At 38.7% G+C, this 22315-nt stretch overlaps 1 protein-coding gene across 3 annotated transcripts in view; it reads right to left on the reverse strand.

Moving 5' to 3' along the window:
* Positions 1–22315, reverse strand: part of SLC24A2 (solute carrier family 24 member 2) — a 365867-nt gene that overhangs the window by 95813 nt on the left and 247739 nt on the right. For 2 of the 3 annotated variants that reach the window (XM_060199630.1, XM_016193634.2), the window contains one exon: positions 12428–12478. The exons of the other annotated variant lie outside the window; for it this stretch is intronic. In XM_060199630.1, the coding sequence (XP_060055613.1) occupies positions 12428–12478 (51 nt within the window). The remainder of the gene's footprint in view (positions 1–12427; positions 12479–22315) is intronic. 3 annotated transcript variants of the gene reach the window in all.

A 22315-nucleotide genomic window follows, 5' to 3' on the forward strand; every position in this document is an offset into this window, starting at 1 on the left:
TCTTTTTTTTTGTTTTGTTTTCATTACACAGTAATTTCGTGCCTGTGAATATCATTTGAAATGTGACTTTTGCAACAGAAGTGCTGACACATGCTGAAATTTCCTAACTATATGCAACTAAAGACTTAGTGGCCCATGACTAAAATGAGATGATTCAATGAATTTCAGATTTAATCAAAGGAGAAACTTGCCCTGCTTAGTTGAACATGTCAACCTCCTGGTATAGCAGATTTCCACCTTTTTTTTTCTTTAAAGAGGAAGCTTCACAGGAGTGGGAAATTACATGATTAATTTACAATAACAGTATTTAATTTTGACTGATGGAAACAACATTTTCAGCTCTAGGGATGTCAGAAATAGACAAAAAGAAGAATCTAAAACTTGCCTTCTACTGCCAGTTAACACCATATGCAAGGGGGTAAGATCTACCTTTACTTGCCAAGTCCAATCTTTTTGCTTTTACTGTGGATAGTCTCAATCATGAAAATAAGCTGAGATGAAAAGTTGGATGTATTCCAATTAAAAACTTCCTTGGTTCTGGTTTTCAGGAAGACTCTGGATTTTCTAGGCAGCTGGTATGGTCTTTTCAATAGGTTGGATGTTAGCTACCAGCAGGTTAGCTCGGTTATGCACTGTCACTAGGCCACTGTCTTCCCAAGATCCAGCACCAGGGAGATAGTTGGAAGAATACATCACTAAAAAGAAACCAATGTCGTTAATAACTGGTGAATCAAATACATTTATTTTTGGGTCAGGTTCAGTCTTATAGGGAACATCTTGTTCCAGTGCCTAGGAAAATCCTCTGGTTATGGAAAATTAGCTTGCATGAGTTAAACCATAAACCTGGAATGAATGAAACACATTGTAGCATTGGAAATGGTGTCTTTGCCCAATAGAGACACTTTGGTAAGTGGATGGTAGAAACTGAACTTGTAGTGTACGTCTGAGACTTTCTGCAAAGATGTCAATGAACTTGAGGCAAGAAGGGCACACACTGTGATGGAAATTGGATATTCTGTGGAGGAGAAATAGATTTGTCTTTTAATTTGGAGAGGACAAGGAAGTTGATTGTAACTGAGCCCTGGCTTTAAATCAACTATTTTTTTCCAACAAGTAAACTAGAAAGTTGATATTATTACATCATCAGGGCTTATTTGCCTTGTAATGAAGCCATTCTGTTCAAAGAACTTATTTAAATATGTTGTTTAATGCTCTCTCATTTGCTGCTCATGTAACCATATACTGGAGCAACTCCTTTGGAGGGTAATTTGTCAATATCTTTAAAAATTTACATTTGTATATCTTTTCATCTGGCATTTTATTTTTGAAATTTAGTTTGTATGTGTATATCTTCTACCTAGTAGAACTTATCATATGGGCAAAGAAGATGATAAAGTGTCATGATAACTAAACAACAATAGAAATATTTTAAATTTTCTTCAAGAGTGGATTAGTTGAACTCATCATGGGAGAGTCATACAGTAGAATACTATGCAACTGATAAAATTAGGAAAGTTTTAAAAAGACTGATAAAAAATACATTTAAGATATTATTAGGGCCTGGCAGATAGCTCACTCAGTAGAATACATAGATTACTAAGCATAAAGCCATGGGTTTGAGCTATGAAACCATATGGGAGCATCTTGGGTAGCATTGGGGAGCTCCATGAATGGTAGAGCAGTGTTGTGATGTCTCTCCTCTCTCTGTATCTCTCTTTCCTTCTCTTCCTTTTTCCAAAAATAGAGTGAGAAAACTGGCCCAGAGAAGGCTACTGAGCAGTGATATTGTGCATCCAAGAGGCCCTGATGGTGCATTAAAATATGTTAAGGAATAAAATCCAGATACAGACCCATGAATAAGAGGAAAGAGAGAATATATTTTAAAACAATACAAGTGGTTGACTCTAAGGAATGGATGGAATCTGGGGTAAAAGAGACACTTATTTACATTACCTTTCCTTATCATATTTTGTTTTTCACCTCCATTTGTACATGTAATTTTTTATAGTAAAAAAATTCCATAAAATATTAATTCACTATTTAAAATGTTTACTGTGCTAACAGTTTTTGTATGTTTATTTATTGCTAGGGGTTAGACCTAGGGTCTCATACATTCAAGGGGCACTTTCTACACTGAGCTACATTCCTACTCTTAAAAAGTTGATTTTGTAACTATAAGGGAGTACAATTTTTGTTCTCTTAAGGTCTATTCCAAAGGAACTGTCTAATGTACTATTTGCTTTATATTTAACTACACTAATAAAGAATTTGACTGTGAACTGGATCAAATAATACACAATCCTTTCATCTCAGACACCATGGCCCAGAAACCTATCTCTTGAAGTCTTGGTATTAGTTCAACCAACCAAAATGCAAAATCAAGTTTTCCGAAGGTGTAATTATAAAGGCAGAGTTCAAACAAGTACCTGCAGTCACTTTAATAAAAAGCATCAGTACAGAATCTTGTACTCAAAATTGGAGAGATCATCAAAGTTTCACTTTTCTGGCTTCTCCACAGAAGGGGACTCACTCCTTCCTGAGGCATGCCAACGTTTCCCTGACCATGTCTGTGGGAAAGTCCTTCCAAAGCTGAGCTCTCTCTGGATCAATAAAGGTATATCATCTTCCCAGCTTTTTCAGCCTCTGGGAAGAGGTGGATTTAAGGGCATTGCATAGAATTTCTCTCTTCTTGAAAGAAAGATCCTAGGCTGCCAGTGCCAACTACCCACAGGGGGTCAGTCCCAGAAAGAGACTATAATAATAACTTCTAAAACACTGCTCAGTTGCTGCCATCTGATGTTACAAACTTGTTCACCTTAGCATTTAACAAACTTCATTTTCTAGACTTTCATTCAAACTAGATGGAGGGATCAAAACCTTCTTAGACAAACAACAGTTAAAGGAGGCAACCATCACCAAGCCGGCCCTGAAAGAGGTTCTAAAAGACCTCTTATAAACAAGAACATCACTATAATACTTGCAATATATCAGAGCAAACAAAAATTTTTTTTTGAACAATGGCACTACAATACATTAAATCCATAATATCATTAAACATCAATGGCTTAAACTCACCCATCAAAAGGCACAGGGTGGGGGGATGGATCAGAAAACATAACCCAACCACATGCTGCTTGCAAGAATCCCATCTGTCATAACAAGATAAACACAGACTTAAAGTGAAAGGATGGAAAACTATCATACAGGCTAACGGACTACAAAAAAGGGCAGGAACAGCCATTCTCATCTCAGACACGATAGATTTTAAATTAAATAAAGTAACAAACTTCATTTCCAAGTTTGCTTGAAACTAAGTGCAGCTGTGTAACTGAATTAAAAAAACAAATAAATAAAAATCATGTCACAAGGGAAAATTATGAAATTTGAAAAAAAATTAATAACTCTGACACCATCTCTCCAGCCAATACCTTTGGCCCATCTGCATGTTAGCTGCTGGGCTCAGGCAAAAATTAGTAAATGGTCCCTTTGGAATACACTTAAAATAGATTTCCTAACTTCATCCAAAATGGAGACCCCAAATCTCAATCTGCTCTATTCTTGCCTTTAGGTTCCTGATTATTAAATAATTTGTTCTGCTTTATATCTTAATGTTTTTCATTCACAAAGTTGTAGATGCTAGTTACCATGATGTCATCCTGACTTCCCTGGGAAGATGACCTCACCAATGTGTCCTGGAACCCTACCTCTCCAGAAACCTACTCCACTAGAGAAAGAAACACGTTGGGTATAGAAACAGGCTGAGTATGGATCGACCAGCCAATGCCCATGTCCAGAGAAGCAATTACAGAATCCAGACCTTCCACCTTCTGCATTCCACAATGATCCTGGGTCCATGTTTCCAGAGGGATAAAGAATAGGAAAGCTTCCAATGGAGGGGATGGGATATGGAACACTGCTGGTGGTAATTGTGTGGAATTGTACCCCTCTTATCCTATGGTCTTGTCGATTATTATTAAATCAATAAAATATTTATCTCTTTATTTTGGATAGGGACAGAAAGAAACTGAGAAAGGGGGAGTAGAAAATTAGAGAGAGGGGAGAGAGAGAGAGAGAGAGAGAGGGAGGTACATCACTGTTTCACTGCTCATTAAGCTCTCTTTGCAAGTGGGGACCAGGGGCCTTGATATTAGCTCAGGATATGTGATCTCAACCAGGTACACACCACCCAACCCCTTGGGTAGATTTTAATGAGAGGGCCTAAAGGCAAGCCTCCATATAAAGAAGACGAAATAACTTGAAAGCCATTTTGGTTCTTCTTCCTCCTGGAATACAGATGTAATGACTAGAGTTTCAATAGCAGCCATCTTGGACCACTAAGTGCCATCACAGTTGAAAGTCATATACAAGGATGATAGTGCAGGGGGATGGAAGGACCCTGGGTTTTGGGTTAGTATAGAGCCTACACATATGCCATGTGTAGTCTGTCTCAGGATCACTTTAACTTGAAAGAGAAACTTTCATTTAGCTTAAGCCATCGTTAGTCTGAATCTTCTGCTATACACAACTAAGCCTGCACTACCTAGTATATCAGTGTATATAACAGTCTCATTCATTCAAACAGGGATTAACATATAACATGAAGGCCACAGACAACACCATGGGTATGTTTTAGGATTATATTCTTTCAGAGGATACATCTTGGACAATGGAAACGGTTGAACAGTATTCCACAATTTGATTTATATTTATAACAGCATTAGACTGTGTCATTGTAGATAACAACATCAAAATAACTGGCTAGACTAGTGACCTTATGTTTCTAGTGACCTTATGTTTCTTTTGTTTCTTTGAAATAATGGGGGTTTTCAAAACTCACTCACATGCCTAATTTAGAATCCCATGATTCATGTAAGGCATTATTAGTTTCTCAGTGTGATTGTAGGTCTCACGGTTGCCATGAAACATCAGCCTTAATGAAATTAAGGAAAAGATGATCATTATTTTAGCCCTTTATATCACAACAGCTCTTTCTACCATTTTTTCTCTTTTACAAATGAGTAAAAATTGACTTTTTGAATAGTGATGAAATTATTTTTCTGGAAATGCCTTCTGTTAATGAGCTTAGGACAGTACAAAACAGACAGTTCTCCTATATATAGCTTCTATGCAAGATATTAGTCAGAAATTTTGTTTATCTACCTATTACATGTCTCTACAAAGTCTACTTCCAAAGAATAAAATTTAGTAGCTCTATATACTGCTCTATATACTATATACTGGTTGAAAGGTACTATCCTATTTTAGTTCACTTGTTCCACTATACATTTTTTCTTGTGAAGTAACTTTCTTTTCTTAAAAAAATCATTTGTTTTTTTTAATGAGAGAGATACAGAGAGAAAGATACATACACAGAGAGAGAGAAAAAGAGACCAGAGCATTGCTTAGCTCTGGCTTATGGTGGTGCTGAGGACTGAACCTGGGACCTTTGGTGTCTCAGGAATGAAAGTCTTTTTGCATAACCATTATGTTGTTTCCCCAGTCCTTTGAAGTAATTTTTTTCATTTTATTTATTATTAATGAGAAATACAGGAGGAGAGAGAGAAAGAACCAGACATGTTTCTGGTACATGTGCTGCCAGGGATCAAACTCAGGACCTCATGCTTGAGAGCCCAATGCTTTATCCACTACGCCACCTCCTGGACCACTAAAGTAATTTTCTATATCTTAATTTAGAGTTATTTTAATAAGGAAATCAAGTTCAATTTACTTATGACTTCCCGGAGTACAGATGGTATGAAATTTGGTTATCTATAGACAAAAAATAAAATATGGGTTATAATTTCAAGCAAAAATTGGAGATTTCTTTTTGGAGACTATATATATCATTACTCTATGAAGAATAGAAGGATGGCCCATATGGTGGGCATAAGGTCATTAAAGATTAGTTCTAGAGCCACTGGTGTCCCTGAAAACATTCTGTTACACAGAAGGAAATAGAGTCTATCAGGTCTAGCAAAAATGTCTCATACAGACTAGGTACTGTTAGGGTGACATGTTAGAATCAGGTAGCTGTTTAGATAGTTGCCATTTTGGGAAACTGAAACAAGGCAATGAAGATGTTTCCTCTTTTGAGGAGCTGCTCTCACTTCCCAGTGTTGAGACAGATGTTTTCTATTGGATTCTTCCCCCAGCATTTTCTTTTTCTTTCTTTTCTTTTCTTTTCTTTTCTTTTCTTTTCTTTTCTTTTCTTTTCTTTTCTTTTCTTTTCTTTTCTTTTCTTTTCTTCCTTCCTTTCTTTCTCTTTCTTTCTTTCTTTCTTTCTTTCTTTTTTTCTTTCTTTCTTTCTTTCTTTTTCTTTCTTTCTCTTTTTCTCAGGGATTGCTAGGGCTCAGTGCCTGCACCACGAATCTACTGCTCCTGGAAGCCATTTTTTCCCCTTTTGTTGCCATTGTAGTTGTGGCTATTATTGTTGTTTTTGTTGATGTTATTGTTGTTCGATAGCACAGAGAAATGGAGAGAGGAAGGAAAGACAGAGAGGGGAATAGAATGATAAGACACCTGCAAACCTGCTTCACCGCTTGTGAGGCAACCCAGGGAGGCGGGGTGGTGGTGGTGGTGGTGGTGTGTGGGGTGGTGTGTGGGGTGTGTGTCCAACCAGGATCCTTAGGCTGGTCCTTGTGCTTCGCGCCATGACGTGCTGCCCCTACCGCCAGACCCCCTCTTCCTGCATTTTGTCCTTTTGTAATACTACTTATCTCTCTTGCTTTTTTTCCCTATCAGAATATGAGTTCTTTAGGAAGACTGACTTCTGTCTTCACAGGTCCTACAGTGAGTTCTTCTTCTTCTTCTAGCGTTTGCCCTTCTTCCGTAGCCAGTCAACAGCGTCAGGTTGAGCCTGATGTAAAGTTTCGAGACCTCCTTTGAATCTGGAGAGGTGGCAGTCATTGACTATGTGGGTCATAGTCTGTCTGTAGCCACAGGGGCAGTTCGGGTCATCTCTGGCTCCCCAGCGCTGGAACATAGCAGCGCACTGGTAAATGTGTGAGGGAGGGGACAAATTAGTAGGCAAAATTGTGATTGGTGTGAAGTGGAAAAGAAGGTTGGGTGTGGCTCAAGGAGTTGCCAAGGAGTTTTGGCTTAAGGACAACTGGCAGATGAGTGAAGGAAGGGGTTCTCAGTGGTACGGAGAAGCTTTACAAAAAATATGATTTTGGTCAGTGTCTGAGATTAAGTGTATTTTATTAAAGTAAACTTTTTATGGTAATGTTCAAGCAAGGATCCATATTTTGTTCCAGAACTCACTGTTGTGCAGTCTGTGATGTCCTCTTTTGTTTGTGATTCAAACCTTTCTTCTTCTTTTTTTTTTTTTAACATTTATTTAGTTATTCCCTTTTGTTGCCCTTGTTTTATTGTTGTAGTTATTTTTGTTGTCGTTGTTGTTGGATAGGACAGAGAGAAATGGAAAGTGGAGGGGAAGACAGGGGGAGAGAAATACACCTGCAGACCTGCTTCACCTCCTGTGAAGCTACTCCCCTGCAGGTGGGGAGCCAGGGACTCGAACCGGGGTCCTTAAGCCAGCCCTTGAGCTTTGCGCCACGTGCGCTTAATCTGCTGCGCTACTGCCCAACTCCCCAAACCTTTCTTATGACCTGACCTCTATCAAGTCTTTTTGCTTACTTCTTACATTGTTACTTATATGAAATGTCTTCATACTTGTACAGAAATCTACAGCAGAGCTGAGAGGGTAAGTGATGGGTGTCCTACAGTCTGGAGTTCAGGGCCAGTATCCCTGTTTACTGTTCAAGACTCAGAAGAGATGACTTGGCTTCACTGAGTCTATTTCCTTATATAATGAAACATTTTTCCAACACTGGTTTTTCATTAATGAAATCTATCTTGTGTGGTTATTATAAAGATTAAATGATGCAGAATAAATATAGCTCATAGCTATATACACCTACCTGCCAGATGAGAGGTACCCAGTTAAGGGTGGTGTCACTTTATCCTTTCATCCCTTCTTTCAATCTGGTGAGTCCTACTCTTCCTTGCTCAATTTATTTCCTATTTTCCAGTCCTCTAGTGTCCAGTTATAAGCTAACTTTCTCTACAAAGCCTTTTTTCCAGTTGAAAGCAATCTTTCTTTTTCCATCTTTTGACTATTTATGGCATTTACTACTTTTTAGTAGCACAGTAGTGAATGCACTTTATTTCTCTCCTAGCCTGTAAGTTTCAAGTTGTCTTTGTTATTTATATTTCCCTAAAGTATCTAACAGAATAGCTCACATATTGTGGATGTTTCAGATGCTATCATAATTCCATCCTGACTTCCCTGGGCAGATGACCTCACCAATGTGTTCTGGAACCTCACCTCTCCAGAGCCCTGTCCAACTAGGGAAAGATAGAAACTTGCTGGGGCTACGGATTGACCTGCCAACACCCATGTTTAGCAAATAAGCAATTACAGAAGCCAGAACTCCCATCTTATGCACCCTATAAAGAATTTTGGTCCATATTTCCAGAAGGGGAGAAATGACTGGGGAAGATGACCAGAGGGCTCTGAACTCCAGGACCCGGAAAGAGAAGAGGAAAAGAGGAAGGGCACTCAGAAGTAAAAGGTGTGTGTGGGTGTAACTTGGAAGGGAAGACAGTGCAGGACTATAGGAAAAAAACAAAAGGGCAAATATAGACAGATAGTTATAGAAATAAGCCTTATTTGTAACCCTGGGAGTACTACTGCAGCTTTCAATGAAGGGAATGGGGACATAGCAGTGAGAATGGTGCAGAATTATACCCCTCATACCTTATGATTTTGTAGATCAATATTAAGTCACTAATAAAATTAAATAAAAGAGAAGTAGAGAATCAGAAAAAAAGAAAGAAAAGAAACCTTTCTCTACTTGGTAAAGTGCACCTACAAAATTCCTACAATTAGACAAAGGAATCATGTTAAGTGAGATCAATGAGAAGTAGTAGAAGGAATACCATATGATCTCACCTATAGACAAAACTTACTTTATATAGAAAATCCAAGAGTCCAGTAGGAAACTTGTGGAAATTATCAAGTAATATAGTAAGACAGCAGGCTACAAAATCAGCTTACAAAAGTGAGTGGCTAGTTAACAGGCGCATAGGCTCCCCTATGTTCATAGCTGCATTATTCACAATAGCCAGAGTGGAAGCAGCCCCTCAACACATGACTGGCTAAGAAATTATGGGATATACATTCTATGGAATACTACTCTGCAATCAAAAAAGATGATATTGTGTCATTTGGGTCAAAATATATGGAACTGGAAGTGATTATTTTTAAAGAAATAAGTAAAGAGATGAAAGACAACTACCAGTATGTACAATCTAGAGAGTGATACACATAAACTTGCCAAAACAAACATACAAACATACAAACAAACAAACACCAGAATCCAGAAAACTAAGATTTGTGAAAACTATGGTGGTTATCTTTGGGAAGTGGGAAGGTGGTGATACAGAACTTGGGTGATGGGTATGGTAAAGAATTATACATTGAAATCTCACAATCTTGTAACATGCTATTAATAATAAAGATAAAAAATTGTTTGGAGGTTCTTTTTTTTTCATTGTTGTTGTAGTTATTATTGTTGTTGTTAGATAGGACAGAGAGACATGGAGAGAGGAGGGGAAGACAGATACGGGGAGAGAAAGACACCTGCAGACCTGTTTCACCACCTGTGAAGTGACTCCCCTGAAGGTGGGGTCCCGGGGGCGCTTTGTGCCACATGCGCTTAACCCACTGCACTACAGCCCCACTCCCTGTTTGGAGGTTCTTATCCCAGGCAAAGGATAACAACTTATTCAGCATTTCTAAAACAGCCCTCTAAGTGGCTCCATAGAAGAAAGGTTTCCCTATCTGGGGGAAAAGATGTGAAGGATAGTGACTGGGGACAGTTTTCTCCATTTATATTCATAATTGTCAACACAATGTCCCTCAAGATAGAGAGAAGGTGATTAGAAGCTTTGGAAATAAAATGTCTCCCTGTTTCTTAAAAAGAAGAAGGAGGAGGAGGAGGAGAAGAAGGAGAAGGAGAAGGAGAAGGAGGAGAAGGAGAAGGAGGAGAAGGAGAAGGAGAAGGAGAAGGAGAAGGAGAAGGAGAAGGAGAAGGAGAAGGAGAAGGAGAAGGAGAAGAAGAAGAAGAAGAAGAAGAAGAAGAAGAAGAAGAAGAAGAAGAAGAAGAAGAAGAGGTTTCCCCCATCAAAGACTACAGGAAAAGCTTTACAGGACATACTACTTTCAACTGACTACGTACTTCAGTACACATCACCATAATAAAGGCTCCATAGTAAAGAACCTACTAGACTTGGAAATTCTCTATTATTTAACTATGAAATCAGTTTTTGCTTTCTTTCCCCAGGTTGCTAAGAAATTCCTCATGAAATCAAATAAACTATGATTTCATAGAAGATATTTTTAAAACTGGTATCTTAGTTAACCCTAACTGTCACTGTAGTGGATATGACTTTTCAGTTCAGTATGGGACAGAAAGTGCTGAAGATGAAGGGGTGGAAAAATCAAGAGAAAGATAAGAAATGATGAAAGGGAATCATTAGAATCAGAAATACAATTTCACAGTCTTTGCCAAGGGCCAGCCCTGGATCACTGTAGACCTTATTTTAACTTTGTTCTCTTTCTGGAAAGGCCAGATTTTACCAACAGATGTATCATAAGATGGAATATAGCATTTTTGCATGTTCATATGATCTTGAATTATCCAATATGGAGAGGAAAAAAAAAGTGCTCAGACAGCAACATTTCCTCAGATGGATGTGGGAAGAGGAAGGAACAGAGTCAAGGAGAAATGGGGCAAATGAGGTCACAAGAAGGCAGATGCTGTTCTGCAATGGAAAGTCAGGGATGGGGGCAAAGGCAGGATGCAGCAAAAACAGAAAGTGAAGCTTCTTTACAGGTAAGGGGGAGGCTAACACACCCACCTACTGCTATGAAAACAAGGCTGGCAGCTAGAGAGAGGGAAGACCAGAGGAGCAGAGTAATAAAGATGGTGATTCTCAAAGCTTTGGCTTCTTAAGCCAATCAGCAATGAAGAACAGAGTGGTCTGAGACATGGAGTAAAAATGACAGCTATTTTTAGGGGCTGGTTGCTCTTTTTATCCTGTGATGGCAGGACACTTTTTTTTGTCCATAGGTAGCTTTCTGTCCTTGGACCTCTCACTGCCCAAGGATCTGAACTTCCCCAAGCTGTTGGTAGGACTCTGGGCTACAACATGGCCAAATCTAAGGTTCTAATTGTGGTCTACTACTTCAAGAAAAATGATGATTAATTCAAAGCACGAGGAAAGCAGCAAAGAAAGGTCCAGGTGTTATGTACAAGCCAGAGTTGGGAGGAGCTGAGAAGGAGCTTCTTACCAAGGGCTGTTAGATGTTCTGCTGCTTGCATGCAAAGCAACTAGAAGATCTTTGGCAAGCTAAGGCAACTTAGAATACTGGAAGCTAAAACAAGAAATGCAACACATCTGGGAGTTTCTCTCATGCTGAATGTTAAAAATTGTTTATTTCCTCCTTGGATACCTTTTGATTTCTAGTCAATTTCATTGTAAAAATTATTTTTAAAAACTCAAATGTTTTTATAAGTTATTATCATCCAAAGGATACTGACATGTGTGGGGCTAGAGGAAAACTCCCTTTATAAGAATGCACAATTTTGTTTTTTGAATGTACAATTTTCAAATTGCCCTTAGTTCTGTGACCCTGACTAGGGCAAGTTGCACTCAGGAATTCATTACTGCCTGAAATTCATTAGTACATGTATTTTAAAAAATAAGTCTCTGCCAGATTTCATTTACTCAAGGGAAGTGGTTACAATAATATGCCCAACCTCACACAGTATGAATGTCAACATATACAGTTCCATTGGCTTCAATGGTAGCCTTGATCTCTCAGAGAAATGTCAATGGGATAAGTCAAAAGAGACTGTTGGGGCTGAAGACATGAACCTACTGTCCTCATCATCAGAAACAAATTTCTTGCCAGTCTTGGGTTTAGGATTTTAGGTGGTTCATATCAAAATAACACTAGACCATATACCCTTTTTGTGGATTTGTGGATGTATTAAAAGATGACTGCTGGCTGGGTGTGTTTTTGTGTTGTGAATATGTGGACGAAAGAATGCTGGCAGAGTGTGTATGTGCTTGTGTTTATTTTGCTGACACCATTTCTCTGTGTTTGTTACACAACTGAGATGAAGAATTGTTTGAATGGAATAACATGATTACCCATGGTATTGCACGTCTCCAGGTCAAAATAAACACGATGGCAAAAAACTAGACAAAAATGCAGAAAGGATAATAAATCACACAATGGCACTGAAGTCATGCAAAGAAGAAGATAAAAAAAAAGATAGGAAAAAAAGAAAGTGGGCAAGCGACATCATAAATGAAAAAAAGCCAATGCATACAATTCTAAAATCATTCTTACCTTCTTCAGTCATTGTGTCATAATATTTTAGTTTTCCATATGATCCAAGTTCTACAACATCACAGTAAAAGACACAAAGATAAGGAACGAGCTGTAATGCAAGAACTTTGTTTTTACACATTCTTAATTAATCAGATTCAGAGTTATACTGTCAAATTCCGCAATCGTTAACTATATAGAGATGTGCAAACATGGGCCATGTGGCAGACAGCTTTCACGGCCCATTTTCAGAAATCACTTAAAATATATTACTCCACTGGGGGGTAAGATGTGGCCTGCATTACAGAATAGGACACAGTTATTTTAACACCCTAAGAAATACAATACTTCACAAAGATAACATCACACTAGGTCTAGCCTAGCTCTATATTGCTTATAGAGGTGACACTTAAGAGAAAGGGCTGGACAAGGACAAAGTCCAGGCCTAGTGAGGTTTACACACTGGGATGCCTTGCTATGGAACTGCAGCCTGCCCTCCCCCCACGAGCCCCACCCCTTTCCTAGCCCCAGGCCCAAGTTCATTCCACAGTTCTCTAACAGAACCACTTCTTAGAGCTTAAGAAATGTTATTTGGGAAATGCCAAAACGAAAAAGAAAAAACAAAAACAAAAAACAAGCCCTAGCCCTTTTTCATTTCATATCTCAGATTTGACAGAAATGCTGCATACCATGGCTGCAGCATGCTAGGAAGAGCTTCAAATGGGCCAGAGTGCTCTGGGAGGTGTATTCCTAGGAAAGACCACCTGGTTCAGACAAGTGACAATGCAGAAGCCCTCTGAGACCAATGCATGGTCTGTTGGTGGGTTGCTGGCAGGAGATGGGGTATCCAGCAGCCCTTCTCTGTGTGCAGATCACCTAACCAACTTGGCTGAAATGGAAACCACTGGCAGAAAATGAGCTGTTCAGACTCAGCTGGTGAGAGTGGCAGTTTGGGTTGGGGGAGAGGAGAGGTGAGGATACACCATTTCTGCTTTTCGAATTCAGTTCTAAAATAGAAACTTTTTTTCTGGCTCATCTGAAAATTCCAGATTGTTTTAAGTAACATTGTGAAGAAGTTAAAAATATTTTTCTCCTGGTCATAACACTTTCTTAACAAGCTTTAAGAAATTAATTAGACTCAAGAGATATTCCTGTGATTCTGTAGAAAGCTTCCATGGCCCATTAACATGGGCCACCACTAGAAATCCACATATAAGTCAAATAATAATTGATGAGTTTTGTGTGTAAGATAAAGGACCTAGCTTAAAGTACAATGGAAAAATGTATTTATGTTATACATTCTCTATATTTACTTTTAGCATGTATCTAAAATTTTATCTGAACATATTTTAACACACCAATATAAAATTACACTTTTGAGGGAAGGGGAGAAAAATCACTTTATATTTCTGGAAAACCATGACTATTGTGAATTTTGTTAGCTTGACAAAGGATGACAGTGATTCAATCAAAACAGAAATTGAGGGTAGGGGTAGAGAGCATAATGGTTATGCAAAAAGACTCTCAAGCATGAGGTTCCAAAAGTCCCAGGTTCAATCCCTTGTATCACCATAAACCAGAGCTGAGTAGTGCTCTGGTAAACAAACCTGAAATACATAAACTCCAAGAAATAAAAATAAAAACAGAGAGAAAGAAAAAGAAATTGAATTTGAACAAATAGCCCAAAAACAAACAAACAAACAAAGACTTCCAGGAATTGCCTTTAGAGGAATATAACTTTTTTTCTGGTATTTTAAGACTAGTACCATGTAACATAAATAATATTGCAGAAGTCTGGAATTCTTCGGCTGAAAATCCCTTCATAAATGTCAAACACATGTTCATAGTGGCTTCACAAAACATAATATATCATTGTGTGTGTGAATGTGTGTGTGTGTGATCTTGCAGGAAGTTGATGAATTACATTTTAGCCAACTAATTATTTTATAATCTCTATGCCCTCTCTGAAGTAAAGTCATAATTGGCTGGCACTCTCTATTATTTGTTCAAGAGACATAACATGAGTGGCTGTCTATTTTCATAGTTGGGTGTACAACATATCCTTCACTTTGCATTTTTATGGATATCTTTTTAGAAGTATCTTCTCTGCATGTACGCACATGCTTACATGTACCAATCCCAATTGCAAAACATCTGGGGTGACCGATGGGGTTACTGTTTACCTTTTTTTGTGTGGAATCAGTCATAAATAAATAAAATCATATAATTTAATTATCCCTTAATTTTTTATAGTAGCAGTTGGAATTATTCATATATGACAAAGCTTATACATTCTTGCTGTTGTGATGACATCTAGGTTGTTTCTTAGTTCCTTCCCTGGATAATAAATGGGACAGGTGGACAGGAACTGGGCTGAAACATACCAAAAATAAGGATAAAGACGGTGGGAGACAAGGACTAAGAGAAGTGAAAAGCTGAGTAATAATAGGTGTCATGATAACTGAAGCACACAGAGGAAGAAGGAGATGGAGACAACATCCACACAAGTGGCTTCTAAAGAAAAGACAGAAGAGAATGTGAAGGGAAACAACTGCTAGGATATCGTCTTCAACACTGCTGGCAAAGGAGTGGTGAGACAGTGAATACAATACTCACTACCGGTCAGTGGTCTGGAGAATTAGGGGTAGTGTCTCTAAGAAACAGCTATCTCTCTCCTGAGGTAGACCTCAGGAGGTGCAGAAAGAGGGGTTTGACAAGCAGCCAGGACTAACACAACACTCACACATAAGTCACAGCACTTTGAGCATCTCACAGGCACTCCACAACCCAGCCTTATGGAAAGTGGCCTCAGCCATTGTTTCCTGTGAGGGTCTGAGAAGCATCAATGAAAACTCACCTTCATGGGAACATGGCCTCCAGTTAGCACATTTCCCTTAGAAGAATAGCCAAGCCCCCTTACCATCACTGAATTAGCACACAAACTGGGCCTAATCCAAGCTGGGGTAGGAGGGAGGATGTGAGGGTGTTTGAATACTATCTAGTGACATCCACTATGAAAACAGAGCGACAAGCAGTCAGGATAGGAAGAGGGATGATTAAGGAAGTAGCATTGAAGATACTACTATATTCTCTATAACATATATTTGAGAAGCCTATATAACCTAAGAAAAAGTTTCTGAACCCAGTGGCTAGAGTTGGAGACAAGCCTGAGGCGCTGGGCAGTGGCACACCTGTTAAGTGTACATAGTACTAAATGCAAGGACCCATGCAAGGACTCGAGCTAGGATCCGGATTCAAGCCCCTACTCCCTACCTGTGGGGGAGGGGGGGACACTTCACAAGTGGTGAAGTAGGTCTATAGGTGTTTATTTCTCACTCTCCCTCTCTATCTCCCACCCTTCTCAATTTCTCTGTTCTAGCCAATAAAATGGAAAAAATGGCTGCCAGGAACAGTGGATTCTTAGCACAGGCACCAAGTCCCAGAGATAAGCCTGGAGGCAAAAGAAGAAGGAAGAAGAAAGAAGAAAGAAGAATGAAGAATGAAGAAAGGAGAAAGGAGAAAGAAGGAATAAGAAGGAGAAAGAGAAGAAGAGCAAAGCTTGTAGGCCAGTCTTGAATGCAGCTTGTTTATCTTGATGGCCACACTTGCTTCATGCTTCTTAGATAGCTGGGGCCAAAGACTTTCATCAATTCTCCATCCATTTTCTTGCAAACTTTTCTAGCAATGTCATTGTCTGCCTCTAAGGTATCTAAGTGACAAATCAGGGAATAGTTTGATCTCTAGTTTCAAAGAGTCTATAAATAAGAACCAGCATTTTGGGTTCCTAAACTTCTCCTTTCTTAAGAAGAACATAAACACAGATTTCTTATTTCAACACTATCTTAGTTCTACTTTTGAGGTATGTGGAGTTGTTATCATTTTTCTCCCAGAAAAAAAAAATCCCCAAACAGAAATAGTAACAAAAAAAAAATCATTATCTTCAGCCACCAAGTTGCAGATGCTACCATATGCCAACCTGACTTCCCTGGGCAGATGATCTCACCAATGTTTCCTGGAACCCCACCTCTCCAGAGACCTGCCTCACTAGGCAAAGATAGAAATAGGCCGGTATAGAAACAAGCTCAGTTTGGGGCCCTGTTCGTGGTATCCTGAGATTCCCAAACAGACATGATGGGCCTAGACCTCAAATAAATCCCTCTCTCCATTGTTACCAGTCATCTCTATAAGGAACAACAAAATAGACCCCTTTGTGGGCCCCCATAGGACCTTGCCCTCAACTTGGATCAACAACGGTAGAGAATGTTCCATCCTCCAAAGGGAGGCTGGACAACATACTTTATGCTCCACCTAAGGAAGATGGGTCCTGACATTGGGGCAGCTTGGAATGTTCCTATTCATGACCACAGAATGTGAATTCAGACCTACAGGGATGCAGAGGTCACATAGGCTCCTAAACTGAATATAGGCCCCAGATGAAATCAAATTGATAAACTATTCCCATATTTGGGAGCTACTCTTCTTCCTTTCTTTCTGGTCCTTTTTCCAGCCATGACATCATCTCCCTAGACAATAACTTGAATCCACCTGCATATCAGATTTCAGGCTCAGGGGAAAAAAAAAAAACTAGTATAGCCACAGGACCTTTGAAATATAACTAAAATATGCCTACTAGCTATCTACAAAAGGGAGGACCTCCCCCCCCCCACCAACTCTTCATCTGCACTACTCCAGCCTTTAGGTTCATCATTAGTCAACAACTTTTTTGGCTTTATATGTTATTTCTCTTTTCAGCCACCAGGTTCCAGATTCTAGCAATGATGCCTACCAGACTTCCCTGGACAGACAAACCCACCAATGTGTTCTGGAGCTCTGATTCCCCAGAACCCCACCCCACTAGGGAAAGACAGAGGCAGGCTAGGAGTATGCATCGACCTGTCAACACCCATATTCAGTGGGGAAGCAATTACAGAAGCCAGACCTTCCACCTTCTGCATCCCACAATGACCTTGGGTCCATGCTCCCATAGGGTTAAAGAATAGGAAAGCTATCAAGGGAGGGAATGGGATACGGAATTCTGGTGGTGGGAATTGTATGGAGTTGTACCCCTCTTATCCTATGGTTTTTGTCAGTGTTTCCTTTTTATAAAAAACAAAACAAACAAACAAACAAAAAACAGACTGAGTATGGATCGACCTGCCAATGTCTATTTCCAGCAAAGAAGCAATTACAGAAGTTAAACCTCTTTCTCTGTCTCTCTCCACTCTATTTCTCTCTGTCTCTATTCAATAAAAAAATGATTTTTTTTTAAAAGCTATCTTTCCATCAGACCTGCTCTTCTACTTTCAGATGTACAAGGAACTTCAAAAACACTGACCTCAGTCGTGTGAGAAGGATGTGAAAAACAGGTCCTTCAGTCATCTGACCACCAGTGTTGGAGATTGGAATCCCCCTTTTAAAAAATATTTTATTTATTTATTAACGAGAAAGATAAGAGGAGAGAGAGAGAAAGAGAAAGAACCAGACATCACTCCAGTACATGTGCTGCTGGGGATTGAACTCAGGACCTCCTGCTTGAGGGACCAATGCTTCATCCACTGTCCTGGACCACTGGAATTTACCTTTTAATATTTGCACAAGAGCCTGTCTCTCTAGACTGTGTAAATGTTGGAGGCAGAGACCCTACCTTTTCATTTTTACACTCCCCCACAAAGAATCCTCAATGTGTATCACATGCTTTTCTCACAGTTCTTAAATAAAGTATAGAAACACAGGGCTTCCTAAAGTAGCAAGTGTAAATTCTTTGAATCGCTGAACTTCCCTGGACTTTCTGAGTGTAGTAAGGTAAATTTATTTGGTTTAGTCATCTATATTCCACATCTGAGTGAAACCAGCCAGTAGTTGTCTTTCTCTTCTTTACTTATTTCACCTCCAGTTCCACCCATTTTTATCCTAAACAGTACAATCTCTCTTTTTTTATTGCAAATAGTATACCATTGAATATATCTTCCATAATAGTAATCTGTTCAAACCAAGTAAACTTTGAAAAAATTAAAAAGGTAGCCAAATTATTTCTCAGACACTATGAGATGGCTGGTGTGTGTGTGTGTGTGTGTGTGTGTGTGTGTGTGTGTGTGTGTGCGTGCTGTGTGTTGGGAGTGACAGGACATTAGTGGAGACTTTGAACATAATGCATGGGTGTGAATCTTTTTTCCTTCCTTCCTTCCTTCCTTCCTTCCTTCCTTCCTTCCTTCCTTCCTTCCTGCCTTCCTTCTTTCCTTCCTTCCTTCTTTCCTTCATTTCATTCATTCATTCATTTTTTTTTATTATTATTGCCACCAGGGTTATTACTGGTGCTTGGTGTTGACATTACAAATCCACGACTCCAAGAAACCCTTTTCCTTTTTTTTTTTCTTTTCTTTATATTTTACTTGTTAGGACAGAGAGAAATTGAGAGAGGAAGTGGAGAGAAAGATAAACATCTCCAGACCTACTTCATGGCTTGTGAAGCTTCTTTGCAGGTGAGGAACAGGAGCTGAAACCCAGGTTCTTGTATACATATGTACTCAACCAGTTGTTCCCATGAGTGTGAATTTATACATCTGAAATTTTAGAATTTTACAAAACACTGTTAAATCATTCTTCTCTCTCCCTTTTTTTTAAACTTTAAATTTTTTTTTTTTTTTTTTTTTTTTTTTTACCAGAGCACTGCTCAGCTCAGCTCAGCTCTGGCTTATGGTGGTACAGGGTATTGAACCCAGGACTTTAGAGTCTCGGACATGAGAGTCTATTTACATAACCATCATGCTATCTACCACCCTCCCCTGTGAAATCACTAACAAAAAATTAAGTTAAAAAAAAGAAGGAAAGCACTGTTTGATGGCCAAGGATTGTTGATACCACAAAAACATCACTATCAAAGTTGAAATATGAGGTAGACATGAAAAATTTAAAAAAAAGTAAGTGAAAAACATATCTGTCTCCAAAACAAAACAACAAACAAAAAGAAATATGAGACACACAAAACAGTTAACACAAAGCTTGACTCTTGCTACTTATTAACTGGGTGATCTTCTCTGAATCTCAATCTCTTCTGCCAAATGAGAAGGGAAAAAAAAAAAAACAACAACCAAAAAACAACCCATTCTCAGGAGAGTTTTTGATGGATCAGAAAAACACGTCTACAAATTTCTTGCACTGAGGTTGCACAGATTCTCTTAATTGGTTCCTCTCTTCCCATTTATTAAAGGTTTGCCATAGAAATGGAACTCAGGTGGGGGTAGATAGCATAATGGTTATGCAGAGAGACCCTCAGGCCTGAGGCTCCAAAGTCTCAGGTTCAACCCCACCCCTCCTCCCATAGCTCCCCACCCCCATCCCCACCACTAGAAGCCAGGGCTGAGCAGTACTCCAGTTAAAAAAAAAAAAAATCGAACTCAGTCCAGCATAAACTAGTCAATTCTTATTGAAATTCTAATTATCTCTGGGGGTTGGGTGCCAATTCAATATCCAGACTCAATATATGCATGTCAACAAAATCCCTAGACTTCTTTCCTTAAAAACAAAGACTGCCAAAAGAGGAACTTTCAGTATGGTAAGAAGGTCTGGATCACTTCCAGAACCATGCTTTATATTATTAACATTATAGCATTAGGAGTTTCTTTTAATTTGTGAATTTATTTTTGTTATTGGGCAAAAGTGTCTGTTTTGAAGTTTTGTGAATGGGGGTATGAGAGCTGAGTATTCGCAATTTTCTATCCTGTTCTTACAAACACAATATTTATCAGAGCAGAGACCTATTCACTATTTAAATTTCTCTCAAGGTATTCGGTTAATCATTTTTTCTTTTGTCTCTTCAAGTGAAGAATTTTTTTTTTTGTCAAAATAAACATAACTTTTGAGTTAAAAGTTATCTTCTACTGCAGCCCAATTTACAGTTTCCTATCAGCTTTCATCTCAAAACAGGCTGCGCGGGTCATCAAAATTAATTGCTTTCTTTCCATTAAAAGGTTTTCTATGACCATTATTCATTTTATCAAACATTCATCCAAGTGATTTTTCTAACTTAAAAGAACTTTCTGAGATAGAGGTTAAGTGAGGAAAACAAGTCCTCACTTCTTACTCATGTCAGAAAAAAAGGAATATTTTAACCTCCACATTAAAAAAATCTCACTCAAAAAAAGCTTTCAAAGCACTGATTCACCACAGAAGCCTTGCTTCACATTGTGTGGGGGTCTGAGGTTTGTATGTTAAGCTTCCCTCTGAGGGTCTTCACTGTGAAGAAATCTGACTGGGGAGAGCTGTACCCAACATGTGTTAACATATGTCATACTCAAGGTATTGACAGAGGTAATTTTCTCCTGCAGAGTTTTTTTTGTTTGTTTTTTTCCCCACATTGGCTAAATCTACACTAATGAGTACTTTTTTTTTTTTTTTTGATATAAGAATAAAATCTCTCAGGCTTTTGGAGTAAGGTAAGGATTCTGCAAGTGAAGATAAAGGACTGGACTTGAGGAAATCCTTTGTTAGCAACTGAGTTTCAGGTAGGATTCATGAACATTAGCATGTGGCAGCCTAGTAGAAATATATGTATATATATCTCATCTAATATTATGTCCTTCATGAAGTGCTCATAGCTCCCCTCTCAAGCTTCCTGCAAATTTAGGCTCAGTGGCTTGTTATTCTGCCATTTTTGTTTCCCTTGCTCTCTTGCAGGCACAATACAAATAGAATTTTGACTATTTCAGTAAAGCCAGACATGAGGATTTTTATATTAAAAAAACTCTTAAATTTCAAATATTGGCAACTAACTTCAAACCCACAAAACACTTTAAGAAGTTGAGGTTAAGCAAGGAAACAAACAAAAATCCTCACTTCTTACTCATATGAGAAGGGATATTTTAACCACTCAGGACTATTATTGGTGCATCAAGTTGTAACCCTTGGTTTAAAATAAAATTTCTTAGACTGGCAAAATAGCTCACCTGGATAGTGTACCTGCCTTGCCATGTACACAATGTGGGTTTGAGTCTGACCTCCACTGCACTGGAGGAAACTTTGGTGCTATGGTTCTTTCCCTCTCTCTTCCCCTTTCTTTCTCTAAAAAAAGTCAGCCTAGATAAGTGAAGCCCTGGTGATGACTGAAATAAAATAACATAAAATATGACTTCCTCACACAATAAAGCTTTCATTTTTTTTTTTTTTTTGTCTGGTGTAGATATTGCAGTCTTCATCTATGCCTGAGATTTATCACCTCAGATTCCTTTGAGATTGACAAGGGGAAGCTCAAATTAGGCCAAGTGAGCTGTGGTGATGATCCCATGACTAATTCCCTGCTTTACACACATATATATATCTTTTGTCCAGTCAGTTCTGCCATCACACAAGCCAAGACAATCCTCTTTCTTTCTTTCTTTCTTTCTTTCTTTCTTTCTTTCTTTCTTTCTTTCTTTCCTTCTTTCTTTCTACCTTTCTTTCTTTCTTTCTTTCTTTCTTCCTTTCTGGGGGGAAAATGAAAATTTTTCTTAGGTGTAACTGCGTTCAATTATTTTGCAGGGAACTATCTAGGTTATGGAGATTACAGTGGAAGGTTTTCTGAAAGGTAAGTTGGATATCACAGAAGGAGGTGTCATATAATTATATGGGAATTATCATCCTTGAACAGTGAACAGTAATGTGTGGTCATTACTGTGGATCATCCAGATGGCTCATAATGAAATGCCCAAGTGAGTCCCCAGATATTCTGACTTCTTATAATTTTGTCACCTAATTTGCAGCCTTGCTCCTCTGTGGTGTTGCTTAGCAATATCAATGGTTACTGATTTCTGTCCTGCAAGGAGCTGACTCAGGCCATATTTCACTGTAATTTACATGCTCTGGATGATCAAGCAAGAAAAATGGGGCCTGGGTGTGCTGTTTTTCTGCCTCCTTTTTGAAGGTGGGATGGTGGGG

Source organism: Erinaceus europaeus, chromosome 10 (genome assembly GCF_950295315.1).
Source record: "Erinaceus europaeus chromosome 10, mEriEur2.1, whole genome shotgun sequence".
Classification (NCBI taxonomy): domain Eukaryota; kingdom Metazoa; phylum Chordata; class Mammalia; order Eulipotyphla; family Erinaceidae; genus Erinaceus; species Erinaceus europaeus.